Source organism: Symphalangus syndactylus, chromosome 24 (assembly GCF_028878055.3).
Source record: "Symphalangus syndactylus isolate Jambi chromosome 24, NHGRI_mSymSyn1-v2.1_pri, whole genome shotgun sequence".
Classification (NCBI taxonomy): Eukaryota; Metazoa; Chordata; class Mammalia; order Primates; family Hylobatidae; genus Symphalangus; species Symphalangus syndactylus.
Window position 1 is genome coordinate 42,894,609 of NC_072446.2, and position 17,063 is coordinate 42,911,671.

The window sequence follows — 17,063 nt, forward strand, 5'->3', positions numbered from 1 at the left end:
CCTGGTGAAGAGAAGGAACTCAAATATTTCTTTGAAATGCATTCCTACTGCATGCTGAGTTTCCCACCAGTGGCCTTCTCCCATCCTCCCAGGACTTCTAGGACCCAGCTTATATCGTGTACTTAGTCTACCTCTGACACTCTGAGATCAATTGCTCCCTCTGGATCCTCTTCGCCCTGCTTTTTGTCAATCTGTAGATGAATTCCTTTTCTTACAATCTCCAACTGTGTGACTTTCAACAAGACACTTGACTTCTCTAAGCCTTAACTTAATTACATGTAAATGGAAGTTACAACATGCACCTTGTAGTGATATGGTAAGAGTAATATAAACCATAAAGAAGGCTTGATTCATATTTAATTATAACCAAAAAATTGTGGCTGTAATTACATTTCTGTACAGGAAGAGTTCACTGCTTCCCTGATATACTTGTGCTTTAGAAACATTTCCTTGGTAGGAGAAATGGTTTCTCCTCTGTCATCTATGGCTAAGAAAGACCTGTCTGGAAACCTCTCTTTCCCATGCTGGGCTTTCAATCCTTCACCTATCATGAGTAATTGTCAAATGAAATTGTAAAAGTCATCACTTTTCCATCCAAATTTCTTTTTCAATGTGGCAGATGCACAGAGAGTGAAATCATCACCTCCTGCTTCACATTCACAGAAATGAATATAAAAATGATAAAATCATGTTAATCGATGCCAAATTACACTTTAAAACAAGAAACTAGTCTCTATATGACATGAAGGTTAGTAGCTGCTGTGTTTATTGCAGATGTCCTGTGCTCCAGATACTGTGCCAAGCATTTTATGTCAGTTACCTCATTAATTCATCACTCCGGCCCCATGAAATTAGCACAACCATTAACCTTTTTTTTACAGGTAAGGAAACTTGAGGCACACAGGCAATAATAAATTTGTTCAACATCACCCAGCTTTTAGAACTGGAACACAGGTTGTCACACTCCATGGCCTTCGCTTTTAACAGTTGTACTATGACACCTCTCATAAGAAGGGAGAGACATCTCTCAGGAAGGAAGCAGAGAAGAAGCCACAACCTCAATTAGGAGCAGCCCCCACAAGGTTGGGATAGGTGCCATGTTCCACAAAGTGCTGACAGCCCATGATCACTCAGGGCATTATTCCTGGAAAGATTACAGTGAACGCAGTAATCACTGAAGATTTGGGGAAAAGCAACATCATAATAAATTCAGAAACAATAACTAAAACACAAAAACAGCAATGAAAATAACATTTTAGAAGATAATACCTCAGAAAATAAAAATATAAAATATGAAAATATTTTTAACATTAACATATTTAGTAACCTTATACAGATAATGAAAGGAAAGTAAATCCATAAAACAACATCAGTCATGTATGAAACAAGAATAGGCAGGCAGGCAGTAACAACAGGTGTCTGAGAAAAGAAATAAAACAGAATTTTGAAAAAATATAATTAGTGCTAAATTGTTTAAAAAACAAATGGGTAGATGTATTAATCTGTTCTTTCTTTAATTGTTATAATGAAATACCTGAGACTGAAACTGGGTAATTGATAAAGAGGAGGTTTAATTGGCTCATGGTTTTAGAGGCTTTACAGGAAGCATAATGCTGGTATCAGCTTCTGGGAGGTCTTAGGAAACTTACAAAAATGGCAAAAGGTGAAGGGGAAGTGGGCATATTTACACGACCAGAGCAGGAGAGAGAGAGAGAGTGGGGAGGTGCCAAACACTTTAAAACAACCAGATCTCATGAGAACTCACTCACTATCATGATAACAGCACCAAGAGGGAAATCTGACCCAAAGACACAGCCACCTTCCGCCAGGTCCTACCTCCAACACTGGGGGTTACAATTCAACATGAGATTTTGGTGGTGGCACAGATCTAAACCTTATCATTTTCTCCTGCCCACTTTCAAATATTATGTCCTTATCACATTGCAAAATACAATCATGCCTTCCCAGAAATCCCCCAAAGTCTTAACTCATTTCAGCATTAACTCAAAAGTCCAAAGTCTTATCTGAGACAAGGCAAGTGCCTTCCACCTATAAGCCTGTAAAATTAAAAATAAGTTAGTTACTTCCAAGATACAATGGGGTATAGGCATTGGCTAAGTACTCCCACTTCAAAAGAGATAAATTGCCCAAAAGAAGGGGAATACAGGCCTTTGCAAACCTGAAACCCAGCAGGGCAGCCATTAAAGCTCCAAAATTATCTCCTTTGACTCCATGTCTCACATCCAGGGCACACTGGTGGAAGGGGTGGGCTCCCAAAGCCTTGAGCAGCTCCACCTCTGTGCCTTTGCAAAATTCAGCTTCCATGGTTGTTCTCTTACTTGGTGTAGAGTTCCTGCAGTTTTCCCCTGCACTTGGTGCAAGCTGCGAGTGGATCTACCAATCTTTGCTCTGGAGGGTGGTGGCCCTCTTCTCACAGCTCCACTAGGCAGTGCCCCAGTGGGAATTGTGTGGGGGCTCCAACCCCACATTTCCTTTCTGCACTGCCCTAGTAGAGGTTCTTCATGAGGGCTCCGGCTTCTGCCTTTACATCTAGACTTTTCCATATATCCTCTGACATCTAGTCAGAGGCTCCCAATCCTCAACTCTTGTACTCTGCATACCTGCAGGCTTCACACCACGTGGAGCCACCAGGGCTTATGGCTGGCACCCTCTGAAGCAGCAGCCGAGATATACCTGAGCCCCTTTGAGCCAAGACTGAAGCTGGAGTGAATGGGGTGCAGTAAGCCATGTCCCAAGGCTGCACAGGGCAGCAGGCCCTGGGCCTGGCTCTCAAAACCATTCTTCCCTTCTAGACCTCTGTGCCTGTAATGAGAGGGTCTCTGAAATGCCTTTGAAGGCTTTTCCCAATGTTTTGAGTATTAGCATTTGGCTTCTTTTTACGCAAAGTTCACAGCCTGCTTGAATTCGTCCCCTGAAAATGGGTCTTTATTTTCTACCACATGGCTAGGCTGCAAATTTTCCAAGCTTTTATGCTCTGCTTCCCTTTTAAATATAAGTTCCAGTTTCAAGTCATCTCTGTGCTTATGCATATGAATTAGGCTGTTAGAAGCAGCCAGGTAACTTCTTCTTCTTTTTTTTTTTTGTGATATAAAGTCTCACTCTGTCACCCAGTCTTGAGTGCAGTGGTGCAATCTCGGCTCACTGCAACTTCTGTCTCCCAGGTTCCAGTGAGTCTCCTGCCTCAGCCTCCCAAGTAGCTGGGACTACAGGTGTGTGCCATGCACCACCACACCTGGCTAATTTTTTTTTTTTTTTTGTATTTTTAGTAGAGATGGGGTTTCACCATATTGGCCAGGCTGGTCTTGAACTCCTAACCTCGTGATCTGCCCGCCTGGGCCTCCCGAAGTTCTGGGATTACAGGCATGAGCCACTGTGCCCAGCCCCAGGAAATTTCTTGAATGCTTTGCTGCTTAGCAATTTCTTCCAGCTGATACTCTAAATTGTCACTCCCAAGTTCAATGTTTCACAGAACCCCAGGGCAGGGGCACAATGCCTTCAAGCTCTTTGCCAAGACTTAACAAAACCGATCTTTGCTCCAGTTGCCAAGAAGTTCATCACTTCCATCTGAGGCCTCCTCAGCCTGGACTTCATGGTCCATATTACTCTCAGCATTTTGGTCACAATTCAAGAAATCTCTAGGAAGTTCCCAGCTTTCTGTCATCTTCCTGTCTTCTAAGCCCTCTACACTCATTCAACCTCTGCTCATTACCCTGTTCTAAAGCCACTTCCACATTTTCAGGTAACCTTATAGCAACGTCCCACTCCTCAATATCAATTTTTTGTATTAGTTCATTCTCACACTGCTATAAAGAAATACTTGAGACTGGGTAATTTGTAAAGAAAAGAGGTTTAATTGGCTCATGGTTTCACAGGCTGTATAGGAAGCATGATGCTGGCATACACCTGGCTTCTGGGAGGTCTCAGGAAACTTACAGTAAGGGTGGAAGGCAAAGTGGATGGAGACTTATCTTACATGGCTGGAGCATGAGGGATAGAGAGGGTGGAGGTGTTACACACTTTTAAACAACCAGATTTCACAAGAACTCACTCACTATTGTGAGAACAGCACCAAGAGGGAAACCTGCCCCCATGATCCAATCACTTGCCACCAGTCCCCATCTCCAGCACTGGGGATTACAATTTGACGTGAGATTTTGGTGAGGAAACAGATCCCAACTGTATCAGTTGAGTAGCTGACTGTACATAAATGAGTAGTAAGTTAGTGAGCTGGCTCCTCGTGCAGGGACAATCTCCTAGGACGCAGCACAAAGAGACACCCCCAAACAAACTAATGACAATAGGTATAAATATAGCAATGGCAAAAGCTATAACAAAATAGTTTGAAAATGTTGCAATAGAAATACTATCCTAAGAAGTATAGTTTAGGGTAAAAAGCACAAATGGTTGAAAGAGAAATGTTTCCTTTTATGAAAGTAACAACTAACCTAAAAGATATGCCTCCAAAAATTATAATTTGAAATATATGACTCAAATATTGATAGAATAGTTTCCATACTTTGGCAGAATCTGTACTTAAAGCAACAAGATGACTTCCTGTGAACTCCAATCCTTCAGTGAAGATCTATTAGGTGCATAGATACAATTGGAGTGAAAAATTTTGTGGAAATCATGTGGAGAATTGAGTTTCAAATTTAAGCTGACTTTGTGCAGTAAAGACACAGCCTGAATGTTTGAGAAAACCAGGAGCCTGGGGAACCATGTGCTAAAATCCTCTTTCTGCCAAGTTTAGCCCTGCACTCACGACACAAGGTGCAGATAATGAGATAAGGCTGTGGGACAAGTGAGGAGTCAGTGGTTGTTTGAGGAGAGCAAAGATTAATCTTGTGGGCTTAGGAATCAGAACTTCTAGATTTGAATTTAGTTCTATCAGTTCTAGCTGTGTGACCTAAGGGAACCTGTTTAACATCTCTGTTTCTTGAGTTCTCTCAAATATAAAATGGAAATAATCATATCAACTTCAGAGGTTTGTTGTGGTCATAAAATGGATTAATATATGCAAATTCCTTAATAATTGCTGGCTATGCTCCAAAAGTTAGATGTTATTGTTATTAGGTGGTGTTTTGGCAATAGTAATATCTTTAAAAAACAGACTCTCTGTCCTCGAGGATTTGGGATGCAGTGCAACAACCCTGGTCAATGGCTGGGGGATGTGCAGGTACCACCACGTGATGAGTGTGGGTCACGTGTCTAGCCCTATAATCACGAAGTCATTACTAGCACCAGGGTCATGGTACAAGCATGGCCTCGGAAAATCACTATGACTAAAGAAAGGCAAATCCTGGTAAGAGTCTGCACAGTTGCCCATGGAAAGTGTGCTCCAAATCTTGTCACCTGCTGGGATGGGAGAGAAGAAAATATTCCCAAATGGAAATCCACAGATACGGGTGAGATGGGCTGAGAGGGTGAGGAGACATTACATATAAATACACCTGTGTAGAACAGACTGCGCTCACCTGTGAGTCCCAATAGCATAAAGAGGCAAGGGTTGTCCAGGTGGGCTGGAAGACACGTATGGCCATTGCCTGCTCTGTTCAAAGTTTATCATGGAGAGACCCCAGCCTCTGAGCTCTGCAGGGAAGGAGAAGCCCCACCTGCCATGATATCTGAGGAGGGAATTTGCTGTGGAAGGAAAAGGCCACGAGACTGGCACAGCCTCATAGTAAAAGAAGAAGCAAGCACAGCTGCCACCCCTGGGAAGTTGCTGATATCCACTTTGGGGTTCCCACGCCTGGGAGCCTTGGACAGTGGTGGAGAGAGTTTGACTGCTCTGGGCCTGCTCTTTGTCCCAGAGGCACTCACTTCATGCCAGGGTTCCCTTGGCCCTTCCTCAGTTGACAGCCCTGACCCACAGGGCCCTGTAGCTAAGGACTGAGTTTGGATTTTCAGAGACTATAATTCTGGGTGTGGAAAGTTTGAGGTCTTGCTACTGTAGCAGCCTTTAAGGATGGAACCAAAACTCCTGGATGTCCCCTGCAAAAAGTCCCTAGAGCCAACATCAAGTAACAAGCTGAGCAAATACAAAATGGCAACTCTTCTTAGGTCTGTCAGAGAAATGAGGTCACAGAGCAGACCATTGTCTCCAAAACTGGAAGTTAGACAAAATGATATAGAGAATTACAACTTCCTGAAGCCAAAACCTCCATGGGAACCAGTGCCAGGATAGGAAAACCTGCACTGTAATTGAAGAATTGCTAGAGGCTTGCTGTGGGCCAGTCTGAGAAACAGATTCCAGGAGGACCCAATCACAGGGAGGTTCAACCCTGTTGTGAGTTTTACCTCCAGGAGCTTGATTAGGTCCTCAGAGTGAATATGAGAGAAATATTCACTTGTGCTTCCTGGGGGGTGGGGAGGGGAAAGTGAACCATTTTGAAATACACCAGAGCATTCTTTCTTCTTACCAAGCCCAGCTCTCAGGAGAAACTGCTTTACCAGAGCCTAATCTGCTGGGCTTTGATCAGAGCCTAACCTACCTGGGGAAGGCAAGCACCAGACTCCAACCCCCTTTAGCCATCCTGTCCCATCATAGGGGAAAAAATTGAGAGGCAATTGTGAAGTCCACAGGCCAGGGGCGCAGGCTCACACAAGACTGCAACCTCATGCAACTGGTGATGAGTCCATGTGACATTTTCGGGAAACAAATAATTGAAAGAGAGATTGGACAACCACAGTGAAAATGCAGTGAATAAATAAGCAGTGAAAATGCTGGAGGTAAAGTTCAAATTGAATATCAGTGGAGTTATAGAAGCATAAATAGCTGGTGGAGGCAACGTAGACCCTGGTAGTGTTTGAGAAACTTCAGATAGGCAACCTGCAGGACTTAGAGAAGATGAATTTAACAGATATGGGATGGGGTGCTGACGAATAGGGTGAAGGTATCCCTGAGGATGTGACAACAGCAAAAATCTTCACATGAAAGAAACTTTTGCAGACATTTCACTACACTGAAAGTGCAAATGATAAGGCGCTGGAAACAAATCCAAACTTAGAGAGGAAGGAGGTAAGCACTCTTTCAACTACTCTTGAAACATTTTTACAAAGAAATAAAATACTTGAACACTCGATGTTTCCAATGTTTTGAATTACAGTGTACTAATAAATATTCATTTATTATTTTTTATTGCCCTCTACATTTGTAACTGACAGTATGAGAGTTTCCAATATTTTGACAAAAAATTGTAAAAGTCACAAAATGATCATTGTTTTTCTGATTGGATGTGGAGATTGCTTTCCTGGATTTCTGGCTGCACAGTCATTCTTGCAATCCTGCACTGCCATGAAAAGTGAGGGCTGCCTGTATTCAGTATAATGCTTATGGTAATAAATGCCAAATAAAAATTAATTAAGATAAGAGAAATTAGAATGCCAGGGTAGACAGGAGAATTGATATTATATACAGGGTGGTTTGCAAAAGGTGCCTTTAATAAAGTGACATTGAGCAGAGGCTTGAAGGAGGGATGAAGGGAGCCATGCAGCTGTGTTGGGGAAGAAGCAGAGGAGTGATACAATTTGACTTTTCCAAAAATCACTGTAGCTGAAAAATGAAAGCCAACAGAGGCTACAGAAGTGTTCCTGGAAGAGATGATGCTGGCCGGGACAGGGAGGGGTGGTGGAGGTGAGAAGTGTGCAGGTTAGGGATGGAACTCAGTGCTGTCCTGCAGCAGGCTCGGACTGGCCCCTGAAAGCCAACCGTTAAGTTTCAGGAATTTTGCAATCCAGTTGTTAAACTTCTGGTAGCTTGAAACTGGCCATGTTGGGGGTGATTACACCACAGAAATTGTCAAGTACAGCAAATCAGCTTTTTTTTTTTCCTTTAACAGAGTCCATTTTTAAACACTTACCATCCCATGAGTGGACATAAGGATTTTGAAGGCAGAATTGAATATGGGGTGTAAAGAGATATCAGGGAGGACGCCAGGAGTCAAGGAAGCTTTTGGACTGTGGCAGCATTTCCGCCAAGAGCAGCAGGGCTGGGAAGCCTGCAGGATGCTAGAACTAGTGTTCCCATCACAGAGAGAGTAGGGAGAGCTTCTTTGTTTCTGAGTGTGAGGAGTAGGACCCTTAGACAAAGAGGAAGGATAATCTTTTTATTTTCTTAAAACGACTTTGGGAGTGCATTTGTATTCAAGAGGCAATAGAGAACCTCAACAAGGCTGGGGAGTTGGGGTAGGCAGGAATCTGGAAGGCAGGATAACTCTTGAGAGCCTGGAGAGCATCTGTGGTTTATGGTCAGTCTCAAGGCGATGGGTGGGAGGAGTCCTGATGTGTTTAGATTTGGCGTGTTTCTCACATTCTAGGGAGGTGCCATAAGTCAGTGCCCAGAGCCCAATCCCACAGCCCCTGCTCAGGACCATGAATGAAGACCTTGCTCTGGGGCATCAAAGTCTGTGTGAAGGAGCAACAGGAGCCTGTGGGCAGGCAGATGTCTTGGGAGGGAAGGCTTTTGGAGCCAAGTCTAGAGAAGCTTCTCACTGGCTCATTCTCTCAAGCTGAGTCTCTCAGGAAAGGAAGGAGGCAGCAGAGATGAGGGTCCCACGTGGCAGGGGAGGAAGGAAAGAGCTGCGGGAAAACACATCCACATTTAGTCATCTGCTCATCTTTCAAGAAATGTTTCCTGAGAGTCTGTGATGTTCTCAGGGCTGGTCTCCTGGGATGCCTGTCACTGGTGGACGGGCAGTCCTGAGATAGAACTCTGCCTGCTCAGCCATCCTGCCAAGTCCTGATGCCCTTTCCCATGTTCCTTCCACTCAGACACACAGAGGGTCAGAGCACAAACAGCCTTCAGAGCTTCCCGTTTGGGTTTCTCAACATTAGTGTACAATGTGGATTCGTCTGACCCCATGGAGTCCCAGCATTCAAATAATCTACAGATAGCCTGCAAGAGCAAGGGACCACCCACTCATCACCACCTCCATGAAACTCCTAGGGCACTGTGGACACCTTTGAACACATTTCAAGCATCCCACATCGTACACCACCCACACAATTTCTGTGGGTTGGGAGCCTCTTAAAGGGTTCCCCAAGACTTCCGAGGGTGCAGAGGGAGCTTAACTCCACGGACCCTGGTGCTGCATGGCATGTGGGCTGGGCCTTCCTGTTGGCCTTGCCCTTCTGAGACAGCCCTTGGTCTGTCCTCCCTTCCTTGTACTTACGGTCAGGTCTTCTGCTTCCAGGGGATGTAGATGGGGCCCAGGAGGACAGCTATGAGGAGCAGCGCAGAAAGAGATGATGCTGGGCCTGGAAATCAGGGAAGAGGAGGAGCTATGAGAGAGGCCACTTGGGAGGCCATCGTAGGGGCCTCCACTTACCCCATATGAGGCTGCCTGGGCCAATCTATGCCCCGCCTTTGAACCTGCATCCTGCCCTGGCTATCCTCACTCCAGCACAAGGCAGAAGCCACAGAAAGAGGCTCCCCATTCTCACTCATCCTGTCCCAGGTTGCCAACTTATTCTCCTGGAGGGAAGAGGTGGAGGGGGCGTGTACTCAGGTATTCATACATGTGGCAACGGGCTTCATCACTTGACCCTCACAAGCCTATGGGAGCAGGGATTGTCCTTCCATTCTGATAGGGAAACTGAGGCCCATGGATTTTAGGGAGAGTCACAAGGTTACTAGCATTCAAACCTAAAGAAGCTCATCACTAGTGTTCCTTAGGTTGATCCCTGAGGCCATGTCCTTTGGAACAAAACAAGTCCAACTTCCCAGGGACATTTTCATGACTATAAAAGGGTAGGCAGGTGGCTTGAGGATGGCTTCACAATGAGAGTTGCAGGTTCCCTGCTTAGCCCCAGAAGTAAGGGGAGGACTCCGTGTTCTCAGAACCTGGAGGAGCTGTGGAGCGCTGGACATAATGAAACCTTCTGGCTACAAAACACCCTGGTGAGTCACGGAAATGGGTCTCATGCTTGGGAGCCTCAGACGTCACCTAGGCCACATCCACCCCAGTGCAGCTGTCATCTGAAATCTTTCTGTTAGTTGGGCACACTCAGTTACGGGGAAGCACATGTTTGGACGCTGCATTTTTAACAAGAGCAGTTCGGGCTTTTAAAATCAACATTTTTAACACGAGCAGTTTGGGCCATATGAAAATACAGTATATTTTAAATAAATAAAACGGTGCTGGTGGGTCGTTAAGGAAGAAATGGAGAACTCAGCATCTGTGGCTGCTGGGGTGTTGGAAGCTGGCAGTTCTCAGCTGGGTGGCTCTCTGGGACTTCTCCCTTGAGGAAAGCTGCACTGCTCAAGTTCACTCCTCCTTCTAGGGGACAGCCCACAAGCAAGATTGGCTGAATTGAAAATAGGAAGGCCACGCCCCTCTCCTCAATTAAAAAACACTACACGACCCTCTCAGCCCTTGGGATCTCTGCAGGAGCAGCTGGGTCTTTGTCCTACCTGCACTGTAGCTCAGCACCTCGCTCCTCCTACAGTCCTGTCTCCCCATTTCCTGAGGCATGTTGACCCTACAGCTCTTCAGGATGCTTCCTGCATTCCTGTATCCATCTCTAGTCTGCCTTACAGAGAAGCTGACCTTGGTAAGTTATCTGGAAAACTGACTCTAAAATATAAATTTGAAGCCTGAATACTCATCAGCTCACAATGAGGACCTCAGGGCTGGCAATGAGTGGGGCTGGGCACCATGGCTGGGATGCAATTGATAAAACTTTCACTGGCAGTAAGCTGGGATGGTGTAACCACAGGCAGGAAATTCCTTGGCAATTAGCTTTTGAAACAGATTGGGAAATGGTAGTTATAAGGACTAAGTTGTTCCATGGCTATCAGTGGGCATCTTTTTTTTCAGGAAAGATGCTGAGAAGCTAAGAGTGATTGATTATGAGTTAAGGTTCAGTGTGAAAGCGAGAGGACTTCTTGGCAGCACTGCACTTTCTTATCTCTTGTGGCTAGAGGGCAGAAAGAATAGAGGGTTTGGCCCTGGACATCATTAAAAGAGTAGCAGAATCTCAGAGGAGGATGAATCTCAGCCTCCACGGTTGCTATGCTGGGGTAGGGCCCTGATGGGGAAGTTGTGGGACCCTGAGCTGTGGGAGTGGACATTCGGGTCAAAGCACTCAAAGATCTTCAGTTGACTTAGGAGTTGCTGGGTACAACTGCAGCAGCATAGCTACTTATCTCTATAAAATATCCTCCCCAAATCAAATAAAAAATGAAAACAGAAAAGTAAGTTCTGCACAACCCTGGCTCTCAGTATTACTTGAAGAGAGAAAGCCAAACTGCAAAATGACTGTGAGTCAAAAGAGAACACTCACCTAACCCTAGTGCACAGTCTCTTACCAGGCTCCCACACCGCTTGTGCAGCACTTATGTAACCACAAGGCATCTTGCACTTTACCTGTCAGCCTAGACAACTTAAAATGCATTTCCAGCCTTAGTACCTGAGCAAAGATGCTACATCTGGCAAACCGAAAGCACCCAAAAATGGCAGCCCTGGTCCTGGTCCAAGCCAGTGGGTGGATGAATAACTGAAAAGCAAATGCAATCCAGTCTTGATGGTGCAGTCTTACTTCCCTGAGAAGTAAAACTATGAACCCTAGAAACATCACAAGGAACAGGAATAGGAGAAGTTCCAAGGTGGGAGAGGAAGAAGGGAGACTGACTAGGGGCCTCAGGACTGAGGGACAGCCCTGCAGCCAGGCACCTGGGACCCACCCCCCAACACCAGCCCCAGCCATAAACGGAGGCAAAGGAACGACATAGAAAAGAGCACAAGCCTCTAGTCAATTAAATCACCACTTCAAGAAACTAGAAAAAGTAGAGCAAAATAAACTCAAAGCAAGCAGGAGTCAGGAATTAATAAAAAGAAGAGTGCAAAAAAATGAATAAACTGAAAACAGAAAAACAATTTAAAAACTCACGGAAACAAAGTGGTCCTTTGAAAAGATCAATAAAATGGAAAAAAAACTATAGCAAGGCTGATGAAGAAGAAAACAGAAATGGCATATTTTCGATATGAGGTTGAAACAGGGGATATCGCCATAGACCCTTCAGACACCAAAAAGATAATAAGGAGATATTATGAGCAACTCTACACACAAAAATATGACGATTTAGATAAAATGGACACAAAATTCTTCAAAAAGCACGAGTTACCAGAACTCATCCAATATGAATTGAATAATATGAGTAACCCTAAACTATTGAGGAAATTGAATTTATAATTTTAAAACACCCCCCAAAATTCTTGAGGCCCAAGTGTTTCAGAGAAAAATACTGCAAAGCATTTAAATATGAATTAAAGCCAAATTTAGGGCACAGAAAAATAGTCATAAAAGAAATTTGAGGAAAATTTGAATGTATGCTCCATTTTAGATGATACAAGGGAATTGTTTTAATAATTTTATGAAATTTAGTGATGAAAAATTTGAAATTGTATTAACTGTAATAATGATACTGGTTTTGCAAAGCTGTCTTTAGTCATAAGATCACCCAACTATGGATTCCATTTGCAGCTGCGTGTACCTGCATGACTGAGTTAGCTGTAGACATGATCACACGCCTTCCATACATCTCTGATTATAGAAGACATTGTTTGCCCTCCATTTCCTATATTTACTCTTCCAGCAGACAGGGACATGGACAAATCCGTGACCTAGCACTGACCCAGCAGATAAGACCAACCACCATAAGGTATGTGGGAGGAACCTGGGCCTTTGAAAAGTCTCCTGGAGTTGAGACCCCTCCTGGTATTACATAAGAGGGAATTAAGACACATTTTGGTCATAGGGAGGGGAATACAGGCCAACTTCAGGTCCATGGGACAATGCCCAGCAGAAGAGGAATGTTTCTCTAACTAGCACAAATTTGCATTTTAGGCTGATACTGATCTTGTCCTCAGGGACCCAGATTTACTCTAATTAGTTTGAACCAATCACCTGATCTAAAGGCAAGAGTTCTTCAACAACATCCCCCATGACTTCCCAAGTCCTAGTTTCCCTTTCTTTAAAACTCCAGACTCACTGGGTGGTTGAAACAAAAACAGAGATCATAGATGAATGGAAATTTGCACTTAGTAAATTTGCAGAGGAGGTTGTGATTATTGTTGCTCAAATATCACAATCAGGACACAGAAGAGGTCCATTCTGTGACCATTCATGGTCACCTGCAAGCCTGGTACTGTTTTTTTTTTTTTGTCGTTTTTTTTTTTTTTTTTTTTTGTGACAGAGTCTCGCTGTGTCACCCAGGCTGGAGTGCAGTGGCGTGATCTCGGCTCACTGCAAGCTCCGCCTCCTGGGTTCACACCATTCTCCTGCCTCAGTCTCCCGAGTAGCTGGGACTACAGGCGCCCGTCACCAGGCCTGGCTAATTTTTTTTTTTTTTTTTTTTTTTTTTTTTGAGACGGAGTCTTGCTCTGTCTCCCAGGCGGGAGTGCAATGGCGCGATCTCGGCTCACTGCAAGCTCCGCCTCCCGGGTTCATGCCATTCTCCTGCCTCAGCCTCCCGAGTAGCTGGGACTACAGGCGCCTGCCAACACGTCCGGCTAATTTTTTGTATTTTTAGTAGAGATGGGGTTTCACTGTGTTAGCCAGGATGGTCTCGATCTCCTGACCTCGTGATCCGCCCGCCTCAGCCTCCCAAAGTGCTGGGATTACAGGCATGAGCCGCCAGGCCTGGTACAGTTTTAAACTATATTTGTCTTTCTGAAATATACACAGCAGATGTCGGGGTGTACTGGGACGAGGTCATAAACGTGGATGGAAAAGTTTAGGATGAAACAGAAACAAAGCAGAGGTTAGAAAAAGTAGGGAGCATGAGAGTGGGCTGATGAGAAACAGGGGCATAACAACTCTCAAGGAATAAGGGAAGGCAAAGGACTCTATGAAAAGATGGTTCCCCCTGCCTCCCTCTTTGCTCCTTAAATATATATTTATGTCAAAAGTTCTATTAACTTGTGCATCAAATTCTTACTAGTCGTGACTCTTGGCATGTGGGATTTGGGGGGATGGAGCTGACATTAAAATTTTACTTCGTATTAATAGACTTCTAGCTTATTTTACAGCAAGCATGGATATTACTTTTAACATGAAAGAAAGAGACAAAATTTAAAATTTTTGAGTAACCTCACCAGGGGTAGCATCCGAGCTCTGGTCCTTCTGGTGGACTGCGACCTCCAGGGCAAGGCTTTTGCTGACCGCCAGCTGCCCATCATGCTTCACCTGGCAGGTGAGGACCACATCATCCCTTTGGTCAGATGTGTTCACCAGGAGCCAGCTTGTCCAGTTGTAGGTACCATCCTTGTTCTCTGTAAGGGTCAAGGCCGTTTCTGTCCAGCACACGTTTCCATTCTCCAACCAGGTCAGCTGTAGTCTCTGGGGGTAGAACTTCCTCACCTGGCAGGTGACGTTCGTCTGGTTCTCTGCCCTCATGGGCTGTTGAGTAACCTCCAAGGTGGGTGGAACTGAAACAGCACAGGGCAGAAGCTCTGATCTTGTGGCACAGACAGATCACAGGGAAGGCTCCATAACTTAACTCCCACCACCACGGTGAGGGCATCACCAGGACAGTGCTAGGCAGGCAGCAGGTGCTCAGACATTGAGGGCGCTCTTTGCATATGAATGAAATTACTAAGCACAGTGCCTGGTGCACAGTAGGTGCCCAAGGACTGGTGGCTCCTACTAGGCTAAGAATGAGTGAAATCTACAAGCACAACCCCTGGCATGCAGTTGGAATGTCAGAACTGTAGCAAAATCAGTGAAATCGCCAAGCACATAGGGGCTTGGCTCATGGTAGGTGCTCACTAATAGTAGTTGTTCTTGGTGAGATAAATGAAACTCTCTAGCGCAGAGCTTGGCTCGTGATTGCTGGTCTCCTGACTGCTGCAAATAAAATGATAGTAAGTGACCAGCACACTTAGGTGCATGTCGGGTGGGCAGCACAGTTAGGGAATTAGATTCCAGGCCGTTCGACCTCTGGAGCAATAGCCTGGGGAGAGGGGAGTGGGCTTGACAGCCAGGTGTGGGCTTGGGCTGGGTGTGAGGGTCCTCTACCTCGGATGGCCTCAGACAAGTTGGCAGTCCCACGAAGAGGGTCCCCCTGCAAGGTGACATGGCCCACCTCGCACATGACTTGAGAGCGAACGTCCCAGGGGTCCAGTACCACCCTGGCTGTACTGCGGATGCTGTAGGCCACACTCCGTCCTGTGGGGTCCACGTTGGTCTGGAAGTCTGAGAGTTGATTCCCATTTTTGAACCATTTCAGGATGATGTCTCTGGGGGAGAAGCCATGGGACTCGCAGGTGAAACTCACTGTGTGCTCAGGTGTGGTCCTCACTGCAGGGCCCGATACCACGGGGGCAGAGGGTTTGGCTACAAAAGGGGCATCGATAAACAAGAGACATGACTGAGATGACCATCACTAATGATGAGTGTGTGACACTGTTAAGACCCTTCAGATACATTAATTTTAATCCTTATAATAATGTGGAGAGGATAGTGTTCTTATTCTCATTTTACATAGCAGGATGCAAAGGTTGGAAGAGGTGAGGACCAGCCCCAGGTCAGACAGTGTAGGGGAAGGTCCCAGAGGGAAGTCCAGGCCTGAGTTCAAAGTCCTCTCCACATAGGGTGACTTCCACCAATCTGGGCACAGGAACAAAGTTACTGATTGGTCTCCCTCTGTGTATTAACTGGTCCTAGCCTGTTTCCCCAGGAGAGCTCACCAATCTCAGAGAGGGTGTTTACAGAAGCCAAAGTAGGAAACAATGGCAAAGTGGCGACACCATGAGACCTGCGACCAGGCTGTTCAACCCATGAGAGGGGTGGCCTGGAACATGCAGCATCTGCAAAATGGGACAGCAGCATTTTTCCTTCCCAGGGGTGCAACAAGGATTAAATGGGGCAACGGAAGAAGTTCTGCTTTGGATCAAAGTCAGAAGATGCTTCATAAAAATAAACACAGATCTGTCTTTAATCCAGACTTTGTATATACCCAGAGCTCTCTCTTTGTGTATTTATGAATTTATTTCACATTTTTCATTCTTTTCACAAATATTCCAGTACAGTTTTTGAAAGAAAATGAAGTAGTTAAGGCTAAAGCTTTAACATGGAGTCAAGCATTTCTAAGAACATTGCACTCACACCTGCTAAAGGTCAAGCCATAGGATGTTGCTGTAGACCTGGATAACAACGGACTAAAGTCAAGGTACATGGGATTTTGATTTCTCTCATCGTGGAGTGTCCTAATTAAGTAACCAATGAATACGAGTTTGCAGTTTAGCATTTCTGCCAGCCAATGAACTGTTTTCAGAAACAACATTTTGTGAAAGTCCCCAGCACCAAACCTTACCTGCATTGCCCTATGGGACACCATTCAGGGCTGCCATGACTCAGGGTTCCCAAATTGCAACTCTTTATTTCCCAGATAAATGCTATTTCCTTTGGACTTCCTATCAATCATTATTTTTTTAGTTAGCAGATCTAATCTGTGCCAAGTCCCAAATTTGAAAAGAGGGAAGGTTTCTTGGAATCTAGGTCTTCAGGTGGGCCAGGTTGGGGTCAAAAACAATGATCACTGAGTACTAAGAAAGCCAAAGGTGGGTGATTGCTTCATCGTTAATTCGTTACAAGAGACAAAGATCTAGGCCACCCCAACAGGCAGAAATCTATCCTGGGTCCTGAAAGCACACAAACTGGAGAATCAGAAAAATGAGGGTAGTTTCTCCCTGTAGATGAGTCCTAAACGTGTCTCCAAATTGCTAATTATTACCCTGCACCTCCTATAGCAGTCATCAGGAAGCACATATTAGGCATACTTGCATTTGTAAATATTAACTTGCTCCCTACCACATGCAAACATTTTATGGGCACAGTAAGAAGGGTGTCACTTGAAGAAGTCAAGTCATCAAGACACCAGCAGCATTGGGCATCCCTAGAGGGCTGAGAGGCTGTAATCAGTTCCCATTTATTGAGGGCTTCTTGGGAGCCTGATGCTGGCTGCTCCCTCTGTACCTCTCAGCTCTTTAATCCTCCCTTCATTGTCTTGACGGGGTCCTCGTGTGAGTCCCTTATAGGAC

General features: G+C 45.1%; 1 protein-coding gene across 4 annotated transcripts in view; it reads right to left on the reverse strand.

Moving 5' to 3' along the window:
• Nucleotides 1-8,112: 8,112 nt before the first annotated feature.
• Nucleotides 8,113-17,063, reverse strand: part of LOC129474291 (signal-regulatory protein gamma) — a 45,298-nt gene continuing 36,347 nt past the window's right edge. For 2 of the 4 annotated variants that reach the window (XM_055265487.2, XM_055265485.2), the window contains exons 3-6: nt 15,040-15,357; nt 14,118-14,450; nt 9,192-9,276; nt 8,113-8,598 (exon numbers count right to left, since the gene is read on the reverse strand). In XM_055265487.2, the coding sequence (XP_055121462.1) occupies nt 9,194-9,276; nt 14,118-14,450; nt 15,040-15,357 (734 nt within the window). In that variant the 3' untranslated portion in view covers nt 8,113-8,598; nt 9,192-9,193. The remainder of the gene's footprint in view (nt 8,599-9,191; nt 9,277-14,117; nt 14,451-15,039; nt 15,358-17,063) is intronic. The other 2 variants (XM_055265488.2, XM_055265489.2) reach the window with 2 other exon arrangements.